Source organism: Cygnus olor, chromosome Z (assembly GCF_009769625.2).
Source record: "Cygnus olor isolate bCygOlo1 chromosome Z, bCygOlo1.pri.v2, whole genome shotgun sequence".
Taxonomy (NCBI): domain Eukaryota; kingdom Metazoa; phylum Chordata; class Aves; order Anseriformes; family Anatidae; genus Cygnus; species Cygnus olor.
Window position 1 is genome coordinate 17909157 of NC_049198.1, and position 20393 is coordinate 17929549.

Below are 20393 nucleotides of genomic sequence, written 5' to 3' on the forward strand. Positions count from 1 at the left end.
AAGCCTGGGAAGACAACGCTGAAGGCAGACCCCGCGTCAAGAAAGTACTGCTCCGGAGTCCATGCTGCAGCAAACCTGACCTCGGCTATCGGAGCCTCCTTCCACCAAGCTCCTTCATTCCGCCCCACCTCCAACCAAAACTTTGTGCAATGCTCCGTCAGGGGGCTGCTGCAGTCAGAAACAGCTGCATCCTTGGCCCTGCTGGGTGCTTCACACTCAAGGCCAAGGAGAAAACCCCTGTGCCTCCAGGCTTCCACGCAGTTGCTCAGCACAAGGAATCAGTAAGGGAGGGACCTTCTGCTTAAGTGCTGAAGGTGAAAGACACCAACATAAACGCATAAAGCTTGAGAGTGTAAAACTTTCTGAACATATGCAGCTCTTGCTTTTATGAACGTAACAAAAAGATGGCGCTTCTACACCTGCAGATTAATATCTTACTGTAACTGCAGGTCTTGCATAAATAAAGCGTAGGCCTGTCGGTACGCTGGGGCAGCCTGCAGCAACAGCTTGGTCCTCCAGGCTGACAGTGCGCCGCAGAAAAGCGCTTGCCTAACTCTCTTCCACCAATTCTTCCTGCCCAAGCAGACTTCCCGAGGTGCCTGAACCTCCTGCACAGCACCAAAAAGCCTCTCCATTTACCACCATTAGCAGAGGAAGAGGAAAGAGGACCAATCTCCTGCATGCAACAGAGATGAGAGTTGAAAGGGGCTCTGCACAAATGCATGATAAAATATTTGAACCGCCAAGCAGAATTTGTTTTCCTTCCAAGTGAAACACAGACTCAAAAAATTAAGGCCTTTTAGATTTTTGCTCCTTTGGTTCAAAGGGTTGATGCCAGTTGCAACAAGTATCCCAAAGATCCAAAGGATTCCTTCTGCTGCGTAGGAAGCGGTGCTAACCCTAGCGACAAGGGGTGGTCAGCGATGGATGAAGGCATCTTGGATCGTCCCAGAGCTTCAGTGGATCAGCATCCTGTTTAAGCTATTATTCCCAGACCCTTGCTTTCACCACCTACAAAAAATAGCCTGGGTGATCTGTAGCAACTTCTACAGCAAAGGAATCCTCTAGGTTTCATGCGGGACTATACCATGCCCAGTGAGATAGATTAGGCCTGGAGAAATTCTGTCATCCAAGATACTCCTGATACCACAGGAACGGTAAGCAAGAACTGCACGGTCACTCAGGTTATCGCTACGCTGAAGATTTTTATTTTATTTTTAGTGTAAGCCTGCAAAACAGGAAGAAAAAAAAAAAAAGAAAAAAAAAGTAAAAGGATGAACTGGACAAAAAGCGTAGGAGAAACGATGCAGAGGTATCTAGCCCCCACTGAGCTGGCACAGAAGCACGCTCACAGTTATCAGGGCTGGTTAAACCTATCGTCCTCCGAGCGGCCGGCCTTCCGCGCAGCAGCCTGCGGCAGTCACGGAGGTTAACGCCAGGCGCTGCGAGAGGCGCCCAGCCTCACCTGGGCGTGAGTTCCTAAGGGAGAGAGACGCAAGGAGCAGCTCGGGGCTCCCACGAAGCCAGCCGGCAAGTTTCGTTAACCGGGTCCTGGGAGCAGCCCGCCGGCCGCGCAGGGAAGGGCAGCCCGGGGAGGGAAGCCCGGGGAGGCGCTGGCACCAGCGGGGCACCCCGAGGGGGGGCGTGAGGGAGCGCCGAGGGTGCCCCCGGACCGCTCGGCGGGGCTGGGGGGCGGCGGGCAGGCGGACCCCAACGGCCGCAACGGCCGCGCCCGGCCGAGCAGGTGCGGCGGGTGCCGCCCGGTCGCCGCCGCGATAGCATCGCTGTGCCGGCCGTCATTACGGAGCGATAAATCCCCCGCGGGGAGCGTGCCCCGCGCCGCGGCCGTTCAGGGTCACGGCGCGGGCCGCCCTCATTAGCCGCCCGAACGCGCGCGCGCCTCGCGGCACCTACCAGGTAATCCATGTACCGAGCCGCGCCGCGCCGCGCCGAGCTCCGCGGGGCCGCCCCGTGTGCGCCTGTGTCTCTGTGTGCGTGTGTGTGTGGAGGTGGGGGGGGTGAGCGGCGGCTCCGCTTCCTGCCGCCGGGCGGGGAGGGGAAGGGAGCGGAGCGGGGCTGGCGGCGCCGCAAGGTGCAGCGGGGCGGGGGCTGCGCGGGCGCTGTCACCGCCGCTCCCGCTGCTGCCGCCGCTGCTCGCGCCGCACCGGCCCGGCCCGGCCCGGCCCTGCCTGCGCGCGGCCGGCGCGGGAGGGGCGGGGAGGGGCGGGGAGGGGGGGGGGGGGGGAGGGAGGGGGAAGCGGGGAGGGAGGGGAGGGGGGAGCGGGGAGGGAGGGGCGGGAGCGGCGCAGCCAACCCCGGCCCCGCAGCACCGAGCGGCCCCGCCCCCCCCCCGCGCGGCGTCAGCGTCAGCTGATCGCACACGTGGGGCGCGGAGGGGGGGGGGGGTGCGCTTAAAGGGGAAGGCGCGGAGGTGGGGGGGGGGTGGCGGCGGCGGGAGGGGAGGGGAGGGGCGGGAGAGGGCTGGGCGCCTCGGGGGGGGCGGGGTCCAGCCCTCAGCGGTGCTGGCCTGCGGTGCCCGGGGACCTCAAAGAAAATATATGTCACTCGGTGGATGTCACGCTTCTGATGAAAGCTGAGAAGCCCCGCTCGAGCAGCCAGCGCCTGTGAGCGTACCGAAAGCCGACCTTACTCATGCGTTACAGCGTCCGCAGCCCCCTGCTGATGCCGTACCCTTAGTCAGGAATAGGGTCTGTAAAAGAAAAAAAAGAAGAAAAAAAGAAAAAAAAAAAAGTTCCCATAAAAATACGGAGCGCTTGCTGGCGTGAAGACCCCGAGGCAATGAAAATGCTACCGCGCGTCTTTATTGGGGATAGACGGTTTGGAATCTGATGCCCTACAAGACACAAATTCTAGTCAGTTCAAAAGGACCTACCATGCAATAAAACAGCCTCCTGCTTCAGTGGCAGTACACACAAGAAGCTAGAACTAAGAAGTGAGACCAGTTAGAGGAATTCTGAGGTTCAGCAGGTTGAAAACTGGCAGAGAGAAAATACAAAAGGTCTGATGATAATGGATTTCAAAGTATAAACTTGAACCATAAATATCCGTGGTCACGTATTAACCGCCACCAAAATTATTTCCTAGAAAGATCCAGAAGGGTATGGAAATGGAAAAAGGACTGGACGCAGAATGGATTTTTCATGAGGAGAATTTGAGCACTGGGAGCCAAGAACAGTCAGCAGCTGTATTTGCAGCTCTGATCTCAGTGGGTAACTTGGAGCCTGCTGTTGAGCAAACTCATGTAACTGTTACCAGGGACAGGGAGAGACTGCTCTGAGTAAATAAAACTTGAAGCAATTTGCAGCTCTTTATCTGAAATATTGACAAATGTCAACATGCGGAGATACTACAAACAAAGATGAATGACTGCAATGGGAGAAGCAAGACCTCTCAATCAAAAATCTTCCCTTCATTTTTCTGTGCTCTAATGCTTTGTTACGTCCTGGCAGTAGGGTCACTCTGTCTGTCAAGGCTAGATGTTTTTCCTACAAAAGAATGCATAGTTATGAAAGCAAGCAAGCAGATTTTGGAAAGGGTTTTCCACTTGTTCCCCTCCCATTTCTTGCTTTCTGGAATAGTTGTAGGTCCTTCAGGTAATCTTACTAGCAAAATAACAACAAGAAGTATAAAAGGAAAGGCTAATGGTGAAAAAAGGTTAAAAGGAGAAAACAAGTTCCAACTACAGTTACACTGATGCAAATATATCATAATTTCAATGAAGGCTGAAGAATTTTAGCCCGTGGGATATAAAGTAATTGCAATATTACATCTGATTTTATATAGATTATTATTTATTCTTCCTTGTACCACAAAAATGTTACTGTTGATAAAGCAATGCAAGAAGATTTGCATGAAAATTTTTGAATAGATTAGTCAATAGATTATATTGCTAAGCAGACGGGCACTTACCTTTCTAAGTCACTGCCACCCATGCTGTTAGTGTTGTGGACTCATTTTTCATTTCATGACTCTTCAAGGGAAGGTCATGAAACAGTCCAACAGCAAGGAAGAAAAATAGCTAAGTGTCCCAGTCTTAAACTGACACCCATCCTTTGAATTATTAACAGAGTTTGAGGACCAAATGAGCATAGACAGGGAATCTCCCTTTGGTAGCAGGGGTTCTGTCTTTAAGAAACTGTGGAAATTTGGAGCCCTAGATTTACTGCTTTGTTCAGTTTCTTCCCACACACACTCGACAAATCAAATGACTCTTCTGCGCTTGTGTGGTTTTTTTTGTTGTTGTTTTTTTGTTGTTGTTTTTGAGATGAAGAAAATAGCATTTTCCAATAGCAAGGTCTTGTGAAGTTAAAAAACAAAAATCATGGTTGCTAGCAGTTCAGACCTGATACTGCTTGGGCCACTGTGTAAATACCTTCAAGAGATGGATTAGAAGTTGTACTTTCACATCCCTGTTGAAAAACAATGAGGAGGCAAACACTAAGAATTCCAGTCCTGTTCCACCTGACTTTCTTGGATGAGCTAAGCATTTGGACTTTTGCAACATCTGTGCGGTACATGTTATGAGGATTACAATTCTGATTAAGGTTTGCAATACATCTTTCTAGTACAAGTAGTGTTTACAAAGCATTCAAATATTTCTGTCTTTATGTTGAGATTGTTTTTGCCTCTTGTAATGAATAAATAAACGGAAGCAATACAATGACACTATGGTCTTTACTGTAGTATTTACATTCAAATACATGTTTTCATCAGTGGCCTTCTCCCTTGGCTTTGACCACAGGATGAGAATTCTGTTAGGCCAGAACTACAGTTATGTTCCAGATTTACCCCTAAGAAGAAAACACCTAGAGAGAAAATATTCTATGTGTCTCAAACTATAACGTGGGCTGTTTTGGGATCCAGTTGTTAAAGCCTTTCATCTTTCCACTTGGTGTTGGAAAAATCATATTTGTCAGAACTTCTCAAACCATAGTCTTGTGAAGGTGTGAAGAAATGCCATTACAATAGTAAAAGACATTTTATGATGTACATAATACCTGTGGGTATAATATAATAATATGTAATAACAGTGACCATCCTGTAGGTCTGCCTGTCTGAAGGATAGCAGTGCAGTACTTCGACTTAAGCTGTACAATGACTTGGAACAGAGCCCTTCACTGCAAAAGAACAAGATTCAATAATGGCACATATGAATTGGTGAGAAGAAATATGGAGTGTCAAAGCAATTGAAAGAACAGCCAATTCAGAAACAAAAGTAATTGCACTTTGCTTATGACCTTGTATGTCATATAAGGTAGGTTAATTTACTGAATATATTCTAGCTTTATATGTTCCTTAACAGTCGCATCTTCCAGATTAATCGGTGTGAATACAAACCTGTACAACTAAATTTTCCCTGTAGTCAAATTACAACATATATTGAGAATATGCTCAGCAAAGCGTTGCGCCTATCAGTGGGAATGACCATTTCATCTCTGCCTAGAAATAATGAACATCAGATACAAAGCTAGGTGGTTGAAATATTTTTGGAATCTTAAATGAAAATCAAGCAAGTAAGAAATAATTTGTTGGTATAGATGTATCTTTATGGAAGAAAGGAAGATAGAACAGTGTTTTAGCCTACTCTAGGTAACATATGCTAGAAGAGAAATGTTGATTTAGTAACACACGCCTTAGAGTTTGAACTCCCGTAACAAGTTCACACAGAAGTAATTCTTTCATTATTTTATTCATGTTAGCTAATTTAAGCTATGCAGACATGTGAACACAAGTTATAATTAAACCTGCATTTTGCCATGTAGCATATCCTTAGGAGCTCTTTTTTTTTTTTTTTTTCCTTTAAAGCACATCCTGAAGTCCCACTGATTAAAGTTTTTAAACACTTTACTGCATATTTCTGGTGAATTAAAGTATGCAATTAGTGATAAGGCACACGTATCAACATACAACTGAAATAGGATTAAAAAGCAGAATCTAGAAGCAAATCTGAGATATAGATATCAGACCCTCAAGAAAAAAAACATCTTGAACAATATCAGTCCAGAAGGAGAATTTTGTGTTGGTCAGATGTGTTTATGAAAATGATTGTAGTTTAGCCACTTTTTGAAGACAAGGAATATGGAAAAGATTATATCAACTGCAGATCATCTGAAAGGATTCCCATTTATTTTAAAAGGAGGAAATATGGGCCAACGTACAAATTCTTGAGGAAAAAACAGATGTAGCAAGAAAGAAGATACTGTGAACAGTAATCGACAAGTTAATTAGGAAGTCTTGGAAATGAATCATATCTCTCAATTTTTTTTTGTTTGTTTCAGTTGTAACTGTTCCTAAGGTATTTGGGGATGTTTTTGTATGTAAGGTTCTATACACCCGAGGTAACCAAAGTCTGAAGCGGTGACAGTCCAAAAGAATCCTGATAAATCAACTTCATGCTTCCCTAGTAGGACAGCAGATGTAATTTTAAACTGAAAAACTAAGGAGATAGTGCTACACCAGAAAATATGCCACTAAACAGGAGAGCAAATGTGAGTAACAGAAAGTGTTGTTTCCTTTTCAGCTTCACTATTATCTCTGTAGTGGGGATATTGAAAAAGTAGCCTTTTTAAAAATCGCATTTATAAATTACGTATCTGTCTCCTTGACTTCCAGCTCACATACAGAAATCTGAATGGCATCTGTATTGTAGAAATAATGTGAATTGAAGGTTATGTAAATGTTTTTAAGCACCATGCCTTCTAGGTTTGAGAGCTTCCAATTAAATACCTGTATAACTACCTCCGCCTTCACACGAACTGCTCATGCAAGGTTAATACCTGTGGAATATAACACTGGAGATATTCAGTTCCAATTACATTGTTTTTTTCCATAAAGCAGTTTGGTTGACTGCTGGCTGCTCTACAAAAGCTGTATTTTATATAGAGTGGTTTCAGTACTGGGTGCACTTATGTAGGCCCAACAAAAGGTAGAATGTTTTATGTTGAAGCAAGTTTTCCTATTGTCTTTTCTAAAGTTATGATGAGTAACTAATGTTGAATGCAGCAGGCTGTTAACATACTGCATAATAAAAGTTGATTCAAGAGATGCTTATTTAAGTGCTTCAGTTACCAATAAGTAGAGGCTTGGTTCAAATGCTTGTAGAATTAGAAAGTTAAGTTGGTTCTGTTTTTGTTTTTTTTTTTTTTTTTTCTCAATTGATTTTCCTTTTGAAAAGCCACAGGTCAGATTCTCACTGTTTTGGATCACAGTTTTTTAAGAAATTATTCTGATAGTGTGAGTGCAAGTGGGAAAGGATCCCCATGCAAAACGGGTGATATTCATAAAAGAGAATGGGTGCCCATTCTGAAATCCCATGCAGAAAGCTACTTAAAAATATAAACAATATTTGCATCCGTATCATAGTCTTTGTATATTATAGCAATAGTGAGAACAAACATATTCCATTTATCCTTCTTATTGCAAGGCTGGAACATGTGTCTCAGGAAGGGCAGAAAAGCCTATCCCCCTGTTTGCAAAGGTCCAGGTACTTGAACACCCAAATCATGTTCCCAATAAAAACAATGGCTTCGTTGCTTCTACCCCCAGTAGGAGCAACATTGGCTACCTGACCTTTGTGTTTCCTTCAGAGGTCTTCCCAGTAATTGAACTGGATTTTCTATAGGCCGTACATGCTCATTTTTACAGCTAGGCAGACTATCACCAGAGAGAAATGCTGTTCCTGAATTCCTGACTGTCCAGAATTCATGTACTCTTAGCCATGCTCTGTCATGCATGTGCACCACTTGATAGTTACAGAGCTTATCCATGGCCAATGGGGAAATGCAAAGCAAACAAGTGAAGTAGCTTAGATATGTTGGTCCAATCAAAACTAAACAGCCAAAATGAAACCGAGGTGACATATTTATGTGTCACATAGCTAACAGACCAATCAAAAAACGTGTTTTGCACTGACCATATAGCCTACATATTTTTGGAATACATATTTTACCTTTGGATTTAGGCTAAGTTAACATTACAAGATGACTGAAACAGTCACTCTGACAGCTCTCTGTACTATATCTTGTTCATTACCTAGAAGATCCTTCCACTAATATTATTCCAGAATAACTGGAAGCCAATATCCAAGAGTGAGACAAGATTATAAAAGTACCAAGTGGGGTACCCCGTATCTTTTATACATAGGAATATGGCAACAAGTAGGTATTGGGGAAAACATGCTTGGTTTAATACATTGACTGACAGAATTCTTCAGGAGTAATATAAATAATATTTTAGTTCTCAAGTCAGAGTAGGCACCCAGAGGGAGTCAGGAAAAGAATTTTCTGAAGTCTCAGAAGCTTAGGATTGATCAGTAATAAATGAAAAAATCAATGTCCAGTTCTGCAGTGGTGAAGAAAAGAAGTGCTTGGCAAGTGTACTTGAGGGTCTTGTTATTTAGAACTGATTGAAAGCAGCGAAAGAGGAACTGGAAGCCTTCTCCCACTTCCCAGTGGCCTCTTGTCCTTCCATAATCCACTCAATCCACTGTCTAAAGATCTAGAGGCTTCTTTGCAACTTCCTTGTGCTTTCTCCAATTCAATGCTTGTCTGCTTTCATCCTCGCAAGAAGCATTTACCTGGTTCTGCACAGACCAGGTAGGGAAGGGATGGCCAGAAATAAACATGCAGCTTGTTGCCTGTTCTCACACAAACAGCCCACACTTCACACACTCCATCTGCCTCCCCTAGCAAATTCAGTTCCCTGAGATCTTGCAAAACAGGTAGCAAGGTCACATACTGTTGTTTACTTTGGCTGTGCCTAGGAGTTAAACTTGCCTGTTGCCACTGGTATTAGTGAGAAAGCTTCCACTGATTTAATCTGATTTCAATGAGTAAAACTTGAATAATTTCCCTTTTCCTGGGGTGTTTAAAGGAAGGTCAAGGAAGCATTCATTACCACATTTTTTTTGCAAAACTGTTTAGATGTTGGTGGTATTTATACAGCAGTTTTAAGATGCCTCCATCAGCAGCTAGAACATACAGCAATGTACATTGTTTATGTTCTTCTTTATTGCTCCCTGCAGAACAACATCTTTGAGAAATTTTTCTTCCCCTCTCAAGTGAGACATAATTATAATTAGGGTAAACCGCACATAAACCTTTGGGAAAAAATCTGGTGTAGCAAGAGTTAAGGACATTATTGACTGAACCAGCTGGGCAGCATTATGCTATTCAAACAATTTCATTCTGCATATGCGTGCTGCCCAAAATTAGGTGTAGAAAACAGCTAGAGGCAAAGCCAGTTGTAACCCTGTAGCTTATTAACTATGACATCTAGATTTTTTAAGGGTGTAAAACATATATAATTAATTCCTCATATGAAATCATGAACTAAGGCTTATTGCCATTTTTCAAAGGGACAACAATTTCTTTGCCCCAAAGAACAGTTCACTGGCAGGGAAGCATTCGGTCTGGGAAGAACAGTGTGTGCTCTGCTGTCAATGGCTTGTTTGTATTGGGAAGACATGCCAAACCAATACAGAGGTTAATAGACTATTATACTAAATGGTGAATTTGTCCTTACTATGGGCAAGGGCAGATCTGTGTTAACTGCTTTTATCTGATATTATTACAATTAGGCACCATATTTAAAATCATGGTGTCTTACTACCTTAAAAGGTAAGTTAATTTAATGTTTTCCAACCAGAGGGATTCAAACGGGCAAAGGGAATGCCAAATAGCTGATTTTAAATATCAGCAGGGGATCCTAAAAAAGCCGTTCTGTTGGAGGGCACAAGCAAGTTGTCTCGAATCAAGGCATCTCTTAGCATTCCTCATCACTGCCTTTTACTTTTCAGGCTCTGTTAACCTGCTCTGGGAATTAAGATGTACAAACATGTAACTAGTTTTTTCACTAGGGATTTTTTTTTGTGTCAGGATAATGCTCCCTTCTGACAGACTTTCTGCAATATGTCTGTACCATTAAGTATGCATTTACACTTGCAGACACTCAGGCATGAAACCAATTTTATAGACTTTATAGTAAAATGTAATTACAAACAAAGAATAGAGAGAATGATCATCTCATTTATAACCTGTTTATTTTATATAAACCATAAATGATTATCTACTATTCTATATTATTATTTAGAGGAAATTGCAAGTATATAGTTAGCAGATAAAATCACCTCTGTGCCTAGGAAGATCATGGAAAAGATCCTCCTGGAAGCAATGTCAAGGCATATGCAAGACAAAAAGGTGATCTGAGACAGCCAGCAAGGCTTCACCAAGGGCAAATTGTGCCTGACCAGTCTGGTGGCCTTCTGTGATGGAGTGACTGCATCAGTTGACAAGGGAAGACTGATCAATGTCATCTACCTGGACTTCTGCAAGACCTTTGACATGGTCCCACACAACATCCTGGTCTCCAAATTGGACAGATACGGATTTGATGGGTGGGCCATTCAGTGGATAAGGAGTTGGCTTGAAGGTTGCACCCAGAGAGTGGTGGTCAATGTGTCCAGGTGGAGGCTGGTGACTAGTGGTGTCCCTCAGGGGTCTGTCCTGGGACCGGTGCTATTTAATATCTTCATCAATGACACAGGCAGTGGGATCGAGTGCATCCTCAGCAAGTTTGCAGATGACACCAAGCTGAGTAGTGCAGTCGATACACCAGAAGGAAGGGATGCCAGGGATGCCACCCAGAGGGACCTGGACAAGCTGGAGAAGTGGGCCCATGTGGAACTAGTGAAGTTCAATGAGTCCAAGTGCAAGGTGCTGCACCTGGGTCGGGGCAATCCCAGACATGAGCACAGACTGGGAGAACCCATTGATAGCAGCCCTGCAGAGAAGGACTTGGGGGCTCTGGTGGACAAAAGCTCGACATGAGCCAGCAGCGTGTGCTTGCAGCCCAGAAGGCCAACTGCGTCCTGGGCTGCACCAACAGAGGGGTGGGCAGCAGGTGGAGGGAGGGGATTGTGCCCCTCTGCTGCGTCCTGGTCTGCGGCCCCCAGCACAAGAAGGATGTGGGGCTGTTAGAGGGGGTCCAGAGGAGGGCCACAGAGATGATCAGAGGGCTGGAGCACCTCTCCTACAAAGAAGGGCTGAGAGAGCTGGGGATGTTCAGCCTGGAAAAGAGAAGGCTCCAGGGAGACTTTACTGCAACTTCTCAGTACTTAAAGAGGGCTTATAAAAAAGATGGAGGGCAACTTTTGCTCAGGCAGATAATGACAGGACAAGGGGGAATGGCTTTAAACTAATAGAGAGGAGATTTAGCTGAGATGTTAGGAGGAAATTCTTCACTGTGAGGGAGGTTAGGCAGTGGCACAGGCTGCCCAGAGAAGCTGTGGATGCCCCATCCCTGGAGGTGCTCAAGGCCAGGCTGGATGGGGCTTTGGGCAACCTGGTCTGGTGGGAGGTGTCCCTGCCCATGGCAGGGGGGTTGGAATTAGATGATGTTTAAAGCCTCTTCCAAACCAAACACTTCTATGATTCTATGATTCTACGTCAGCTATACCTGCTGTAATCCTGGATAAAACTTTATTGTACACTTTTCATATTGTGGTCACTGTCTCTCTTAGTTTAAAATTTCCTTATAAACCAGATATAAATTAAATTGTACTTAATTACCATGGTTGTGCTTCTGCTTTTTGTTTGTTTGCTTGTTTGTTGGTTAGAAACTGACCAAAGAAAGCATTTTGCTAACAGTTGGTTTCAGGGCTATTTTTCTGTATCAAGTTGCTCTTAAATACAAATACCTACGTTTTGATTTTTTAAGAAAAAATAATTAAAATTATAGATCTCAATGTTTCATACACTTTTGTTATCTTTACCTGGTCTGATATCATATAACACAAATCTCTTTAGGTGATGATGAGTACAAAAACATCTGTCTAGGAGCTAATGCTACAGAGCCACCATTGCCTGCCAAAGGAAACACTATATGAGTTTTGACTTCAATGAGTGTGGAAATTTTGTAGTACCAGTCAGCTCTTTTCACTCCCTTGCATGTTACCCAGAAAAACATCAAGGTAACCTGAAAAGTTACAAGAAGATATGAAGGAACCTGGTTTTTTATGCATACTCCTCAGAGAGATTGCAATCTGACAAGGTAGTAAATTTTTGACCATTTGATCCAAAGACATAAATAGACTCCTATTGACGTTAATTAACGTTGGGTTAAGTCCTGAACTACTGTAGCTAATGAGGTGGAGTTAGGGATTTTCCAGTACCTACAGTCTGTTTTAAGTGTAAGAACATCTTTAAACCAAGAGAGAGAACCTATGCTTTGAACTATAATTTTCAGCAACTCATAAATAAACGATGTTTTAAAAATCCTTATCTTTCCAGATAAAACTTGAAAAAAATATATTAAAGAAAAAAAAAAAAAGCAATGAAGGAATTCTTAGAAACACCAAGAATGTTTTGGGAGACAATCAGGGCTTCCAAGCATCTCCCACTTTCAAGTGCAATGGAAACAACTAGAGTAGTACATGAATAACTTTCTATCTCCTGTGACAGAAAGCCAGCCAACAAAGAACAGACTTAAGAAAAAGATAAATATTTGGGTATAAGGAAAAGGGATGCAAGATCTGGCCAGTACTTACTTACCAACATGGGTTTTGCTTGGCCAGGATTGCTTACCTGAAATACATCTTTTGAGAGGTTTTGAGTGAAACATCTTTTGAGAGGTTTTGAGTGAAACTACAGCAAAGCTCCTTTTTTAATACTTGAGTGCTAATAATCATACACATACACCTGGGCACATTTCATACAAATAGATCTGAATTTTCTTTCAGTCTCTACTCAGAAAGTCTCATTTTTGCAATTTATGTAAATCTTCATTGTCTATCTTATTAGCAGGTACTACAGAAGTGTGAGTTGTAATATCTATAGAATAATCACTGTATATAATATGCACTAAAAGAGATGTGATTGCTTCTGACAGTATTTATTGTACCTCAACTGCACAAGTCGTTTAGGGTTAAACCTAACATGTGACATTCTGAGATAGTTTAAACAAAAATAAACTCCATCAGTAAATTTACTGTTGTGCTTGTGTGTTGGCAATTATCCACAAATATTCTCAAAAATTTTCACATATGAAATTTAGCACATTCAAAATTACAGCCACATATCTCACTTAATACCACAGCAACACTTTTTCATAGTGATGTCTAACAGGTCTCTGAGGCTTATGTCTTTTATCCTTTCTAGAGTATAGAGTATATAAATATTTAATCCTTTTGTCCTTTTGCTCCTTTTCAGTCCTCATGCATGAAAAAGTGTTTCAATGAACTTTGCTCAAGAGAGGCCTGAAAGGTGAGCCTATAATTGTTAACTTTAAATTGAACTCAAGCAATTTCATCCCACAAAGCTTTTTAGTAGAATAAATACATTACCAGTATTATACTGTGCTAAGTCCAGAATGGGCATTCGTTTATTTTTTGTTTGCAAACCAATATATGGTGAATAAAACAAAAGCAAAATTATCAGCCATACAGACAGGACAACAACACAACTAAATTTACTTTATTATTAGCAGCAAAAGCTAAATCTGCTGAAACCATCTTTGCTTCTACTGAATATGCATCCATTTGACAAACCTGGGTTAGTTACTACATGCTTTCTTATTGTCTGTATACTCTGAATACTTGCTATACCCTGTATTTTCAGGTGCGTTATGATGATGACCAGGACTAGCACTGGACGCATAAACTGATACTACACTGTCACGTCTCATGAAGCAAGCGACATACTTAGTGACATATTAGAGGAGAGGGGAGTGCTTATCCCTTCCAGGAAGTCTGCCTCTGATACCTAAGTCAACAATCTGTTCTTTGGTTTCACTAAGAATATTAAAGGTGTATTCTTGCTAAAGTTAATTTCATCTTTGTTATTAGGGAGGCACCTTCATACTTAGAATTATGATTCCGGTTTGCCTCTTTCCTCTGAAGACCTGATATGTTATCATGTCTGCGTGTAAGAGTTTCTGCATATATGCGTTAGAAAATAGTGACTCTCTTGAAAAGCTTGATAATATAAATAGTACTAGGATCCTGATACCTCTTTCCCGCTCTTTGAAAGTGGAACAGAAAGACTGTGGTTTGCCAGATGTCATAGAGAAAAGCCTGCAGGAGAGCCAGGGCTGTATTTCTTAACTACCAAGTCAGTGCCCTAACAACATGTCCAGCCATCCTTTCTTGCTTATGTCTTGGCAGCTCGGTTATAAACCTAGTTTGTGAGTAACAAAACCAGTTAGTGACCATTGGCTAAACAGCACAAACGCGGTGACACTGCAGACATGCTAGGCAGTAGACTTACGAGATTCTCAGCTGCATGACAGTCAAGAATATAGGAGTAAATATGACAGAGAGTCATGAATGCTTCAAAATGTGTTTCCACTCAAGCAATTTACTGTATGGGTGGAAATTTTAAACTAACACTGTTCACCCTTTCACACTGTTCCAAAGTGTTTTAAGGATGAGGATCTAAAGACAGCATGTGAATTCAGCCTCTTTAGTACATTCCTTTTTCTATTGTACAGGTAACTACAGCTCCAAAGGAAAAGCAGGGCAAGGGTGTGAATATACTGAGTCCATCTCGAAGAATTCTTGGTTAGGAATAAACTACATTTCTCCTTTGATCATCCTCCACTTATTTTTGAGGATGGTAAAAACAACAACAACCACCAGCAATTAGCTGGCCAATAAAGAAGAGAATTATGAAGAGAATCATAAGAGAATCATAATTTAAAAGTCTTTGAGAGACCTCGCAGTCAAAGTGAATCTCAGATCAGACAAACAGGTCAGGTTTTTTTAAAAAGCTCTCCGTAAGAGCTAGGTACTTTACGTGGTAGCTCCATAGATTCTGGCTATGTGCACACATCCAAAGCATGCTTTATAGAGTCCTTTGACTTTCACTAAAGTGCTTTTCTTTTTTCCTTAGGGGGGTAGGACGAGTATAGGCTTCATGTTTTTAACCTATATGAAGAATACATGGAAGGAATACCAGCTTTATTTTCTTTCTATTTTACTCAATATGAAGGACAGATTTGGTTCATATCTATTTTTGCAGTCTTGATTAAGTAATAAATTAAGGCTTTCTATATAAGTAACATGAATTTGGTCACTTGCTTCTATATGTAGGGTTTAAGAAAAGGAAGGTGAGTATTTTAATTCCTCGACATGAAACTGTTAATACTTTCTGAAGAAATTAAGGTTAAGGATTAACATTACTCTGAACACACGAAAAATCATAAGTAATGATACTAAAATAACCAGAGACTGGGGGAATCATTTCAAGTAAAGCTACGTATATTGTGAGCAAAAAGCACAGTATGTTTGTGTTTAGAGCAAATGATCCTTATTAGTGTTGATCACTAATTCTTCATTTCTACCCTGTTCATCTGTTTGACACACATATTAATTTACTGTCTCAGAACTGAGTAAGACTTGGGCAAAATTAAAGCTTTTCACATGTTCCTTTTTCAATATTTATCTTTCAGAGATCCAAGACATATTTTCTACGTACAAACAGATATTGGTAAAATTCACAATAATGTCAGTGGGATGCAAATGGAAAATTCTGGTAGTGATACTTTAACTTAGATCCTACCAGGTCCCATCTATCATTTCTGATATCATTCCTGCTACAGATCAGGAAGTTCTGGTTTATCTCAGCTGTGACAATGGGCAGAAAATGGACAGTGGATTCAGGCTCGAGACAGGGAACTGTCAAGAGGTTTCAATATACTACACCAGCCGACTCATAATTCTCTTGGAGCAGGGGTAGATGGGAGCTGCAGTGTGGTCAGTTCTAATTTCATTTCAGATAACTTTACATTACTATCTGAATTATTTTCCAAATGAGATTTTATCTGTTTACACATCCCACATCCTCATAGCTAATTAGGTATCATGCTGAAAAACCACAAAAGTAATAGATACATAACAGTTGTGGCTATAGTACAGTAAATGCTCAAAACACAACATTAAAAATGCTGTTGAAATCAGACACTTAAAAAGACAATGCTGGATTTAAGATTTACTGTGCAGCTGTAATTCGGTCTGCATGTGCCTATCTATAATTAGACTTAATGTCTAATTACATAACCACTGTGTATTTTCCATTTGTCTATTATCTTATTCAGTATTCAATTTTCCTTTTTCTTTACTACTATTATTGATGTGTGTGGCCCCATGTATCATTTACTCACTACTTGTCAAATCCTGTTTGAGGACAGAATTATTTATTGTTTTGGCATGCAGTATGATACTATCAAAATGTTCACAGTTATTAATTAGTTCATTTTCATAACAATCCTTTAAGATGAGAGAATATTATTATCACTTCCTTTCAGAAGTAGGAACAAGACACAGAAAGTTAAACGTCAAAGTGTATTGATTTTGGGTACCTAATACAAGACAGACAGGATTCTGCAATATTTAGCATCGAGTATCATGTCCAGCCAGACTGCTTTTAATATTATCTTCAAGTACTGTCTGAGTGCCCACTGCTGCTGCAGACCAGGCCTTCTAGGTCAGACTCGTTGTAGTCAAAGACTGGGCTAATGGAGCCAGGTATTTCTGCTAGCCTTTCTCCCCACATCTGGAGGGGAGTTGCATCTGGTAACATAAGGCATCAGTCCAGTCGTTCTACAAATGCAGGCAATTAACTCCCCATTAGTTTGTGCAAAAGGCATAGCTGACATGTAGCGTGCCATGCAATTGGCTATAGCAGTCACTTCAGAGGCAGAAAGCCACCCCTTAATAAAATGACCCAGGTGTGAGATTTGGACATTATTAGTAACAAGTTCTGGAAGACAAGCAACTGTAGCGGCTACATTTCGGAAACCACTAATGCCTTTAACATGCTCAAATGAAGCTGAGTTTTGCAAGTGGTCAGGCACATGATATGTAACTGGTGTGTCACAAGCATCTTTTGTAACCACAGTACCTGGGTATCTAAATGGTTACTTCACACTTAGACACGGATAAAAACAAGTTTAAAATACGTGAAAATAAAACTGGACTTTTTAGATCAGGAAATTAAAATCAGAGTATCAAGATGACATTAAAGACTAAAATAAGTTGGACTTCTGCTGAGAAGAAATATTAACTTCTAGCTTTTGTGTAATCAGAGTGTAGAACTGCAGTAGTAGAATAAAACACCTTTCCAGTTTACAGAGTAATTCAGTGTCTTACTATGGTACAGTCAGGATATATCAGTGGCTCTGGGAACAAGTAAATTAAGAACAGGAAACTGAATCTGATCTCTGGCAATAACAGTGTCCTCCAGCACAATATAAGTAGCTAACCTTAGAGAACGCTGCTTTTCTAAACTGCTAGAACAGTCTCTGGGTTACAGGATTACCAGTCATTTGCAAGTTGGTCCCAAACGTCTATTGCTATGTAGTCTTTGCACATTAGCCTTCACAGAGTTGCAGCTCATGAAAGAGATCAGCTCATTACTGTTGTTTGCTCACTGATTACTAACTGCTCTCTATGGGTTTGTATACCCAGGAAGTATGAAGCATGGTTTGGCAACTGAGGCACTAATTCTTGTTCCTGAGCAGAAAAGGGGCCTCTCTCCAAATTACGCAGATTCAGGCAGGAGAACTAAATCAAAAATAATAAGCAGATGGACAGTAACAAAGTGGACCCTGCTACTTTACCTCCCAGGGAAGAACTAAGAAGCATCACCTCCTCATTTAGGTCATGTGCTTAACCCTGAAGTGTTATACATAAAAAGCACAAAAAACATTGCCAAAAAGAAATCTAACATTGCACCAGTGGAAAAAAATGTCATAGGCTGTAAACCACTAGCATGTGACTTAATAGTCTCTCATTGTTCTTAATCCTGTTATTGTTTTCTTTGCTATTTGTTTCCACAGCAAAATTCCAGCAGTGATAGAATAGGAATAGCAATGAGAGACGGTGGAGCCCATCCAAAACTGCCTGGTGGTTCTTTCTGTCCTAGTTTGTTGCTAGAATAATGTTTATTCCTTCAACCTTCACTTCTCTGGTATCTCCACTGAATACTATGGGAACAGCGATGTGAGTAGCGAGTTGGCAAACTGGACAGTCGGTCACTCATTATTCAACATCCAGCTGCCTTCGGCTGCTATCACCCAGTACATTTTGCTGAGTGAAAGCTTGCTTGCGCACTACAAATCACATTTCCTCTGTTTTAGAACATTTCTCTCTATCCATCACATATTTCACTCTCAACCTCTACCTCTAACTTCTAACTTTTTAATATGTTTTGAATTGAAAGAAAATGCCAACAACACTAACTAATTTGACCCTGTATCAGAGCCCTCTCTATGGCTTGGGATTCTGCTTATGGTTAGCTCTCTGAATGGTCTTCCTGTGGCTTTGTTCATGCCTCGCACAGAGAAGCCCCACCTCACTTCATAAACAACAGACTCTGTACTTTTTGGCCATCTGTAAGCAGTTTTGACAAGCCACAAAAAAACACTACAGTGTATATGAAATATCTAACATACTTTAAAAAGCCCAGCAAAGATCAGAATTATTTTGAAAACTTGTCTCCAAGAATAGGTAATCATTTAAAAATCCGGTATTACAAATCTGACTACTGAACTGGCTATTAGTCTGCACAGACCTAATTTACCTTCAGTACAGCAAAGACTAATATGAAAAAAAGAGCTTCTACTGTGAAAATAGAAGAGTTTCTATAACACGGGAGTTAAATCTGCCTTTATAAACAGTAGAGTGCTCTCATGATCTCACTACAAATATTTTATTTCTTGCACAACATACTATCTAAACATAAACCTTGGCACAATAAAGTTTAATTAAGGGTCTTCTGACTTTCAGTAAAAATAACATACAAGCAGTAGATCTTGCAAAACATTTTTTTTTTGCTCGAGAATATTATAAAAATAGCTGTATTTATAAATATTTTTTGGAAGGAAAATATTTTAGTAATGGAGAGAAAGTGTGTTACCATACGTGTTTATGAGGTATGTGGTTATACTTTATAAATGTTTACATGTATACAGATCATTGCTTAGAGGGTGTGGCAAACACTGAGTGAGATTCTGCCAGTATTGTTGTTACATGATATGAAGATTTTTCTGAGAAAAGCAAGTCTCCCATCAGTTTTTAATAAACAATTTATTAAAGTGTTTGCTACTCTTGTCTGTGTAATTTTTTCTGTGATATTGAAGAGAAGCGTGGCCAAATGCTGTCTTCTGAGCTGAACCTGTACTATTAAAGAACATGCAATTTCAGAACTAGTATGGATGATAAATTTACAATTAACAATGTAAATTCTGCATTTATATCCACTATGTACAAGTCCAGTAAAGACAAAAGGAGGTTCATATAGCAGAATTTGGTCCTCAGACTTAACTGAAATTCTATCTATAAAAAAAGTATTTGTAGCATCTGAGATTTTGCAACCTCTGCAGCCTTCCAGACATCACTGAAGTCAGAAAATTAAGAAAGTCTGAGAATATTGTTATAATTCCAACACTGAAAGAAGTAACAATTGACATAGAAGCCAAATTCTGTTTGTCTTTTTTCCATGTGGATGGGCAAAGGGAAGTAGTATTTTTGCCAATGAATTACTGGCTCTCCTTCTAAGACTGGAAACTTGTGGGGGGCTGACTGTGATAAAAATAGGTGGTCCATAGAATTGAGACTTGACTACCAACGTATTTCACATCATCCACTGAGTCAGCATATGAAGACAACAGTGTTGGTTCACCATCAATTCAATATCAGTCACTCCTGTGATTTTGTGTGTTTGGGGTAAGCCTTCCACTCACACTTCCCCCATTCTCAGTCTCCTGCTCGTCCTTGTCAGTTATAGATGCTTATAATACAAGTTAATTCCCAAGGTAAATTGACAGCAAACAACTTATTTATGTCACTTCAGAAAGGAATTGTTCACTAACCACAGCAAACTCGTCCTGTAAATCCCTCACAAATCACAGCAGTTACTCTTTAAGGCACCTCTACCCTGGAATCCATAGCTGGCCACTTTCCAGACCAACATTTCAGCTCTCAGACTCAATGAGTTTTGGGCTTTGGGATTCTAGCTTGGCCACAGAGCCATCACCCATCTTGGTGACACATGGTGGTGGAAGACTCATGGCATTTGGAGAAATTTTAATGGAATCTTGATGTTAAAGAAGAAAAACAATGAACTGATTTGAGTTACACCTATAAGACACAGTCACAAAGGATGCAGGATGCAGCAATGCACAATGCCTTAAATGAGTGGCTTCACTTAGCATCCAGTGCCAAAGTTGCAGACATTAGTTATAGCCACAAGATCAAGGGCTATTCAGCTGGTATCTCATTGCTAGCAAATACTCAGAAAGTATTGCTTTTAACTCTAAAATTTCCTGCATACATGGGAATTTGTATTCTATATCATAGCTCTTCAGTTTTCACTCCT

The 20393-nt window shown here is 41.2% G+C and overlaps 1 protein-coding gene across 4 annotated transcripts in view; it reads right to left on the reverse strand.

Moving 5' to 3' along the window:
- Window positions 1–2200, reverse strand: part of ARL15 (ADP ribosylation factor like GTPase 15) — a 215377-nt gene extending 213177 nt beyond the window's left edge. The window contains exon 1 of one of the 4 annotated variants that reach the window (XM_040542264.1): window positions 1915–2200. In XM_040542264.1, the coding sequence (XP_040398198.1) occupies window positions 1915–1926 (12 nt within the window). In that variant the 5' untranslated portion in view covers window positions 1927–2200. The remainder of the gene's footprint in view (window positions 1–1914) is intronic. The other 3 variants (XM_040542259.1, XM_040542258.1, XM_040542260.1) reach the window with 3 other exon arrangements.
- Window positions 2201–20393: the final 18193 nt, after the last annotated feature.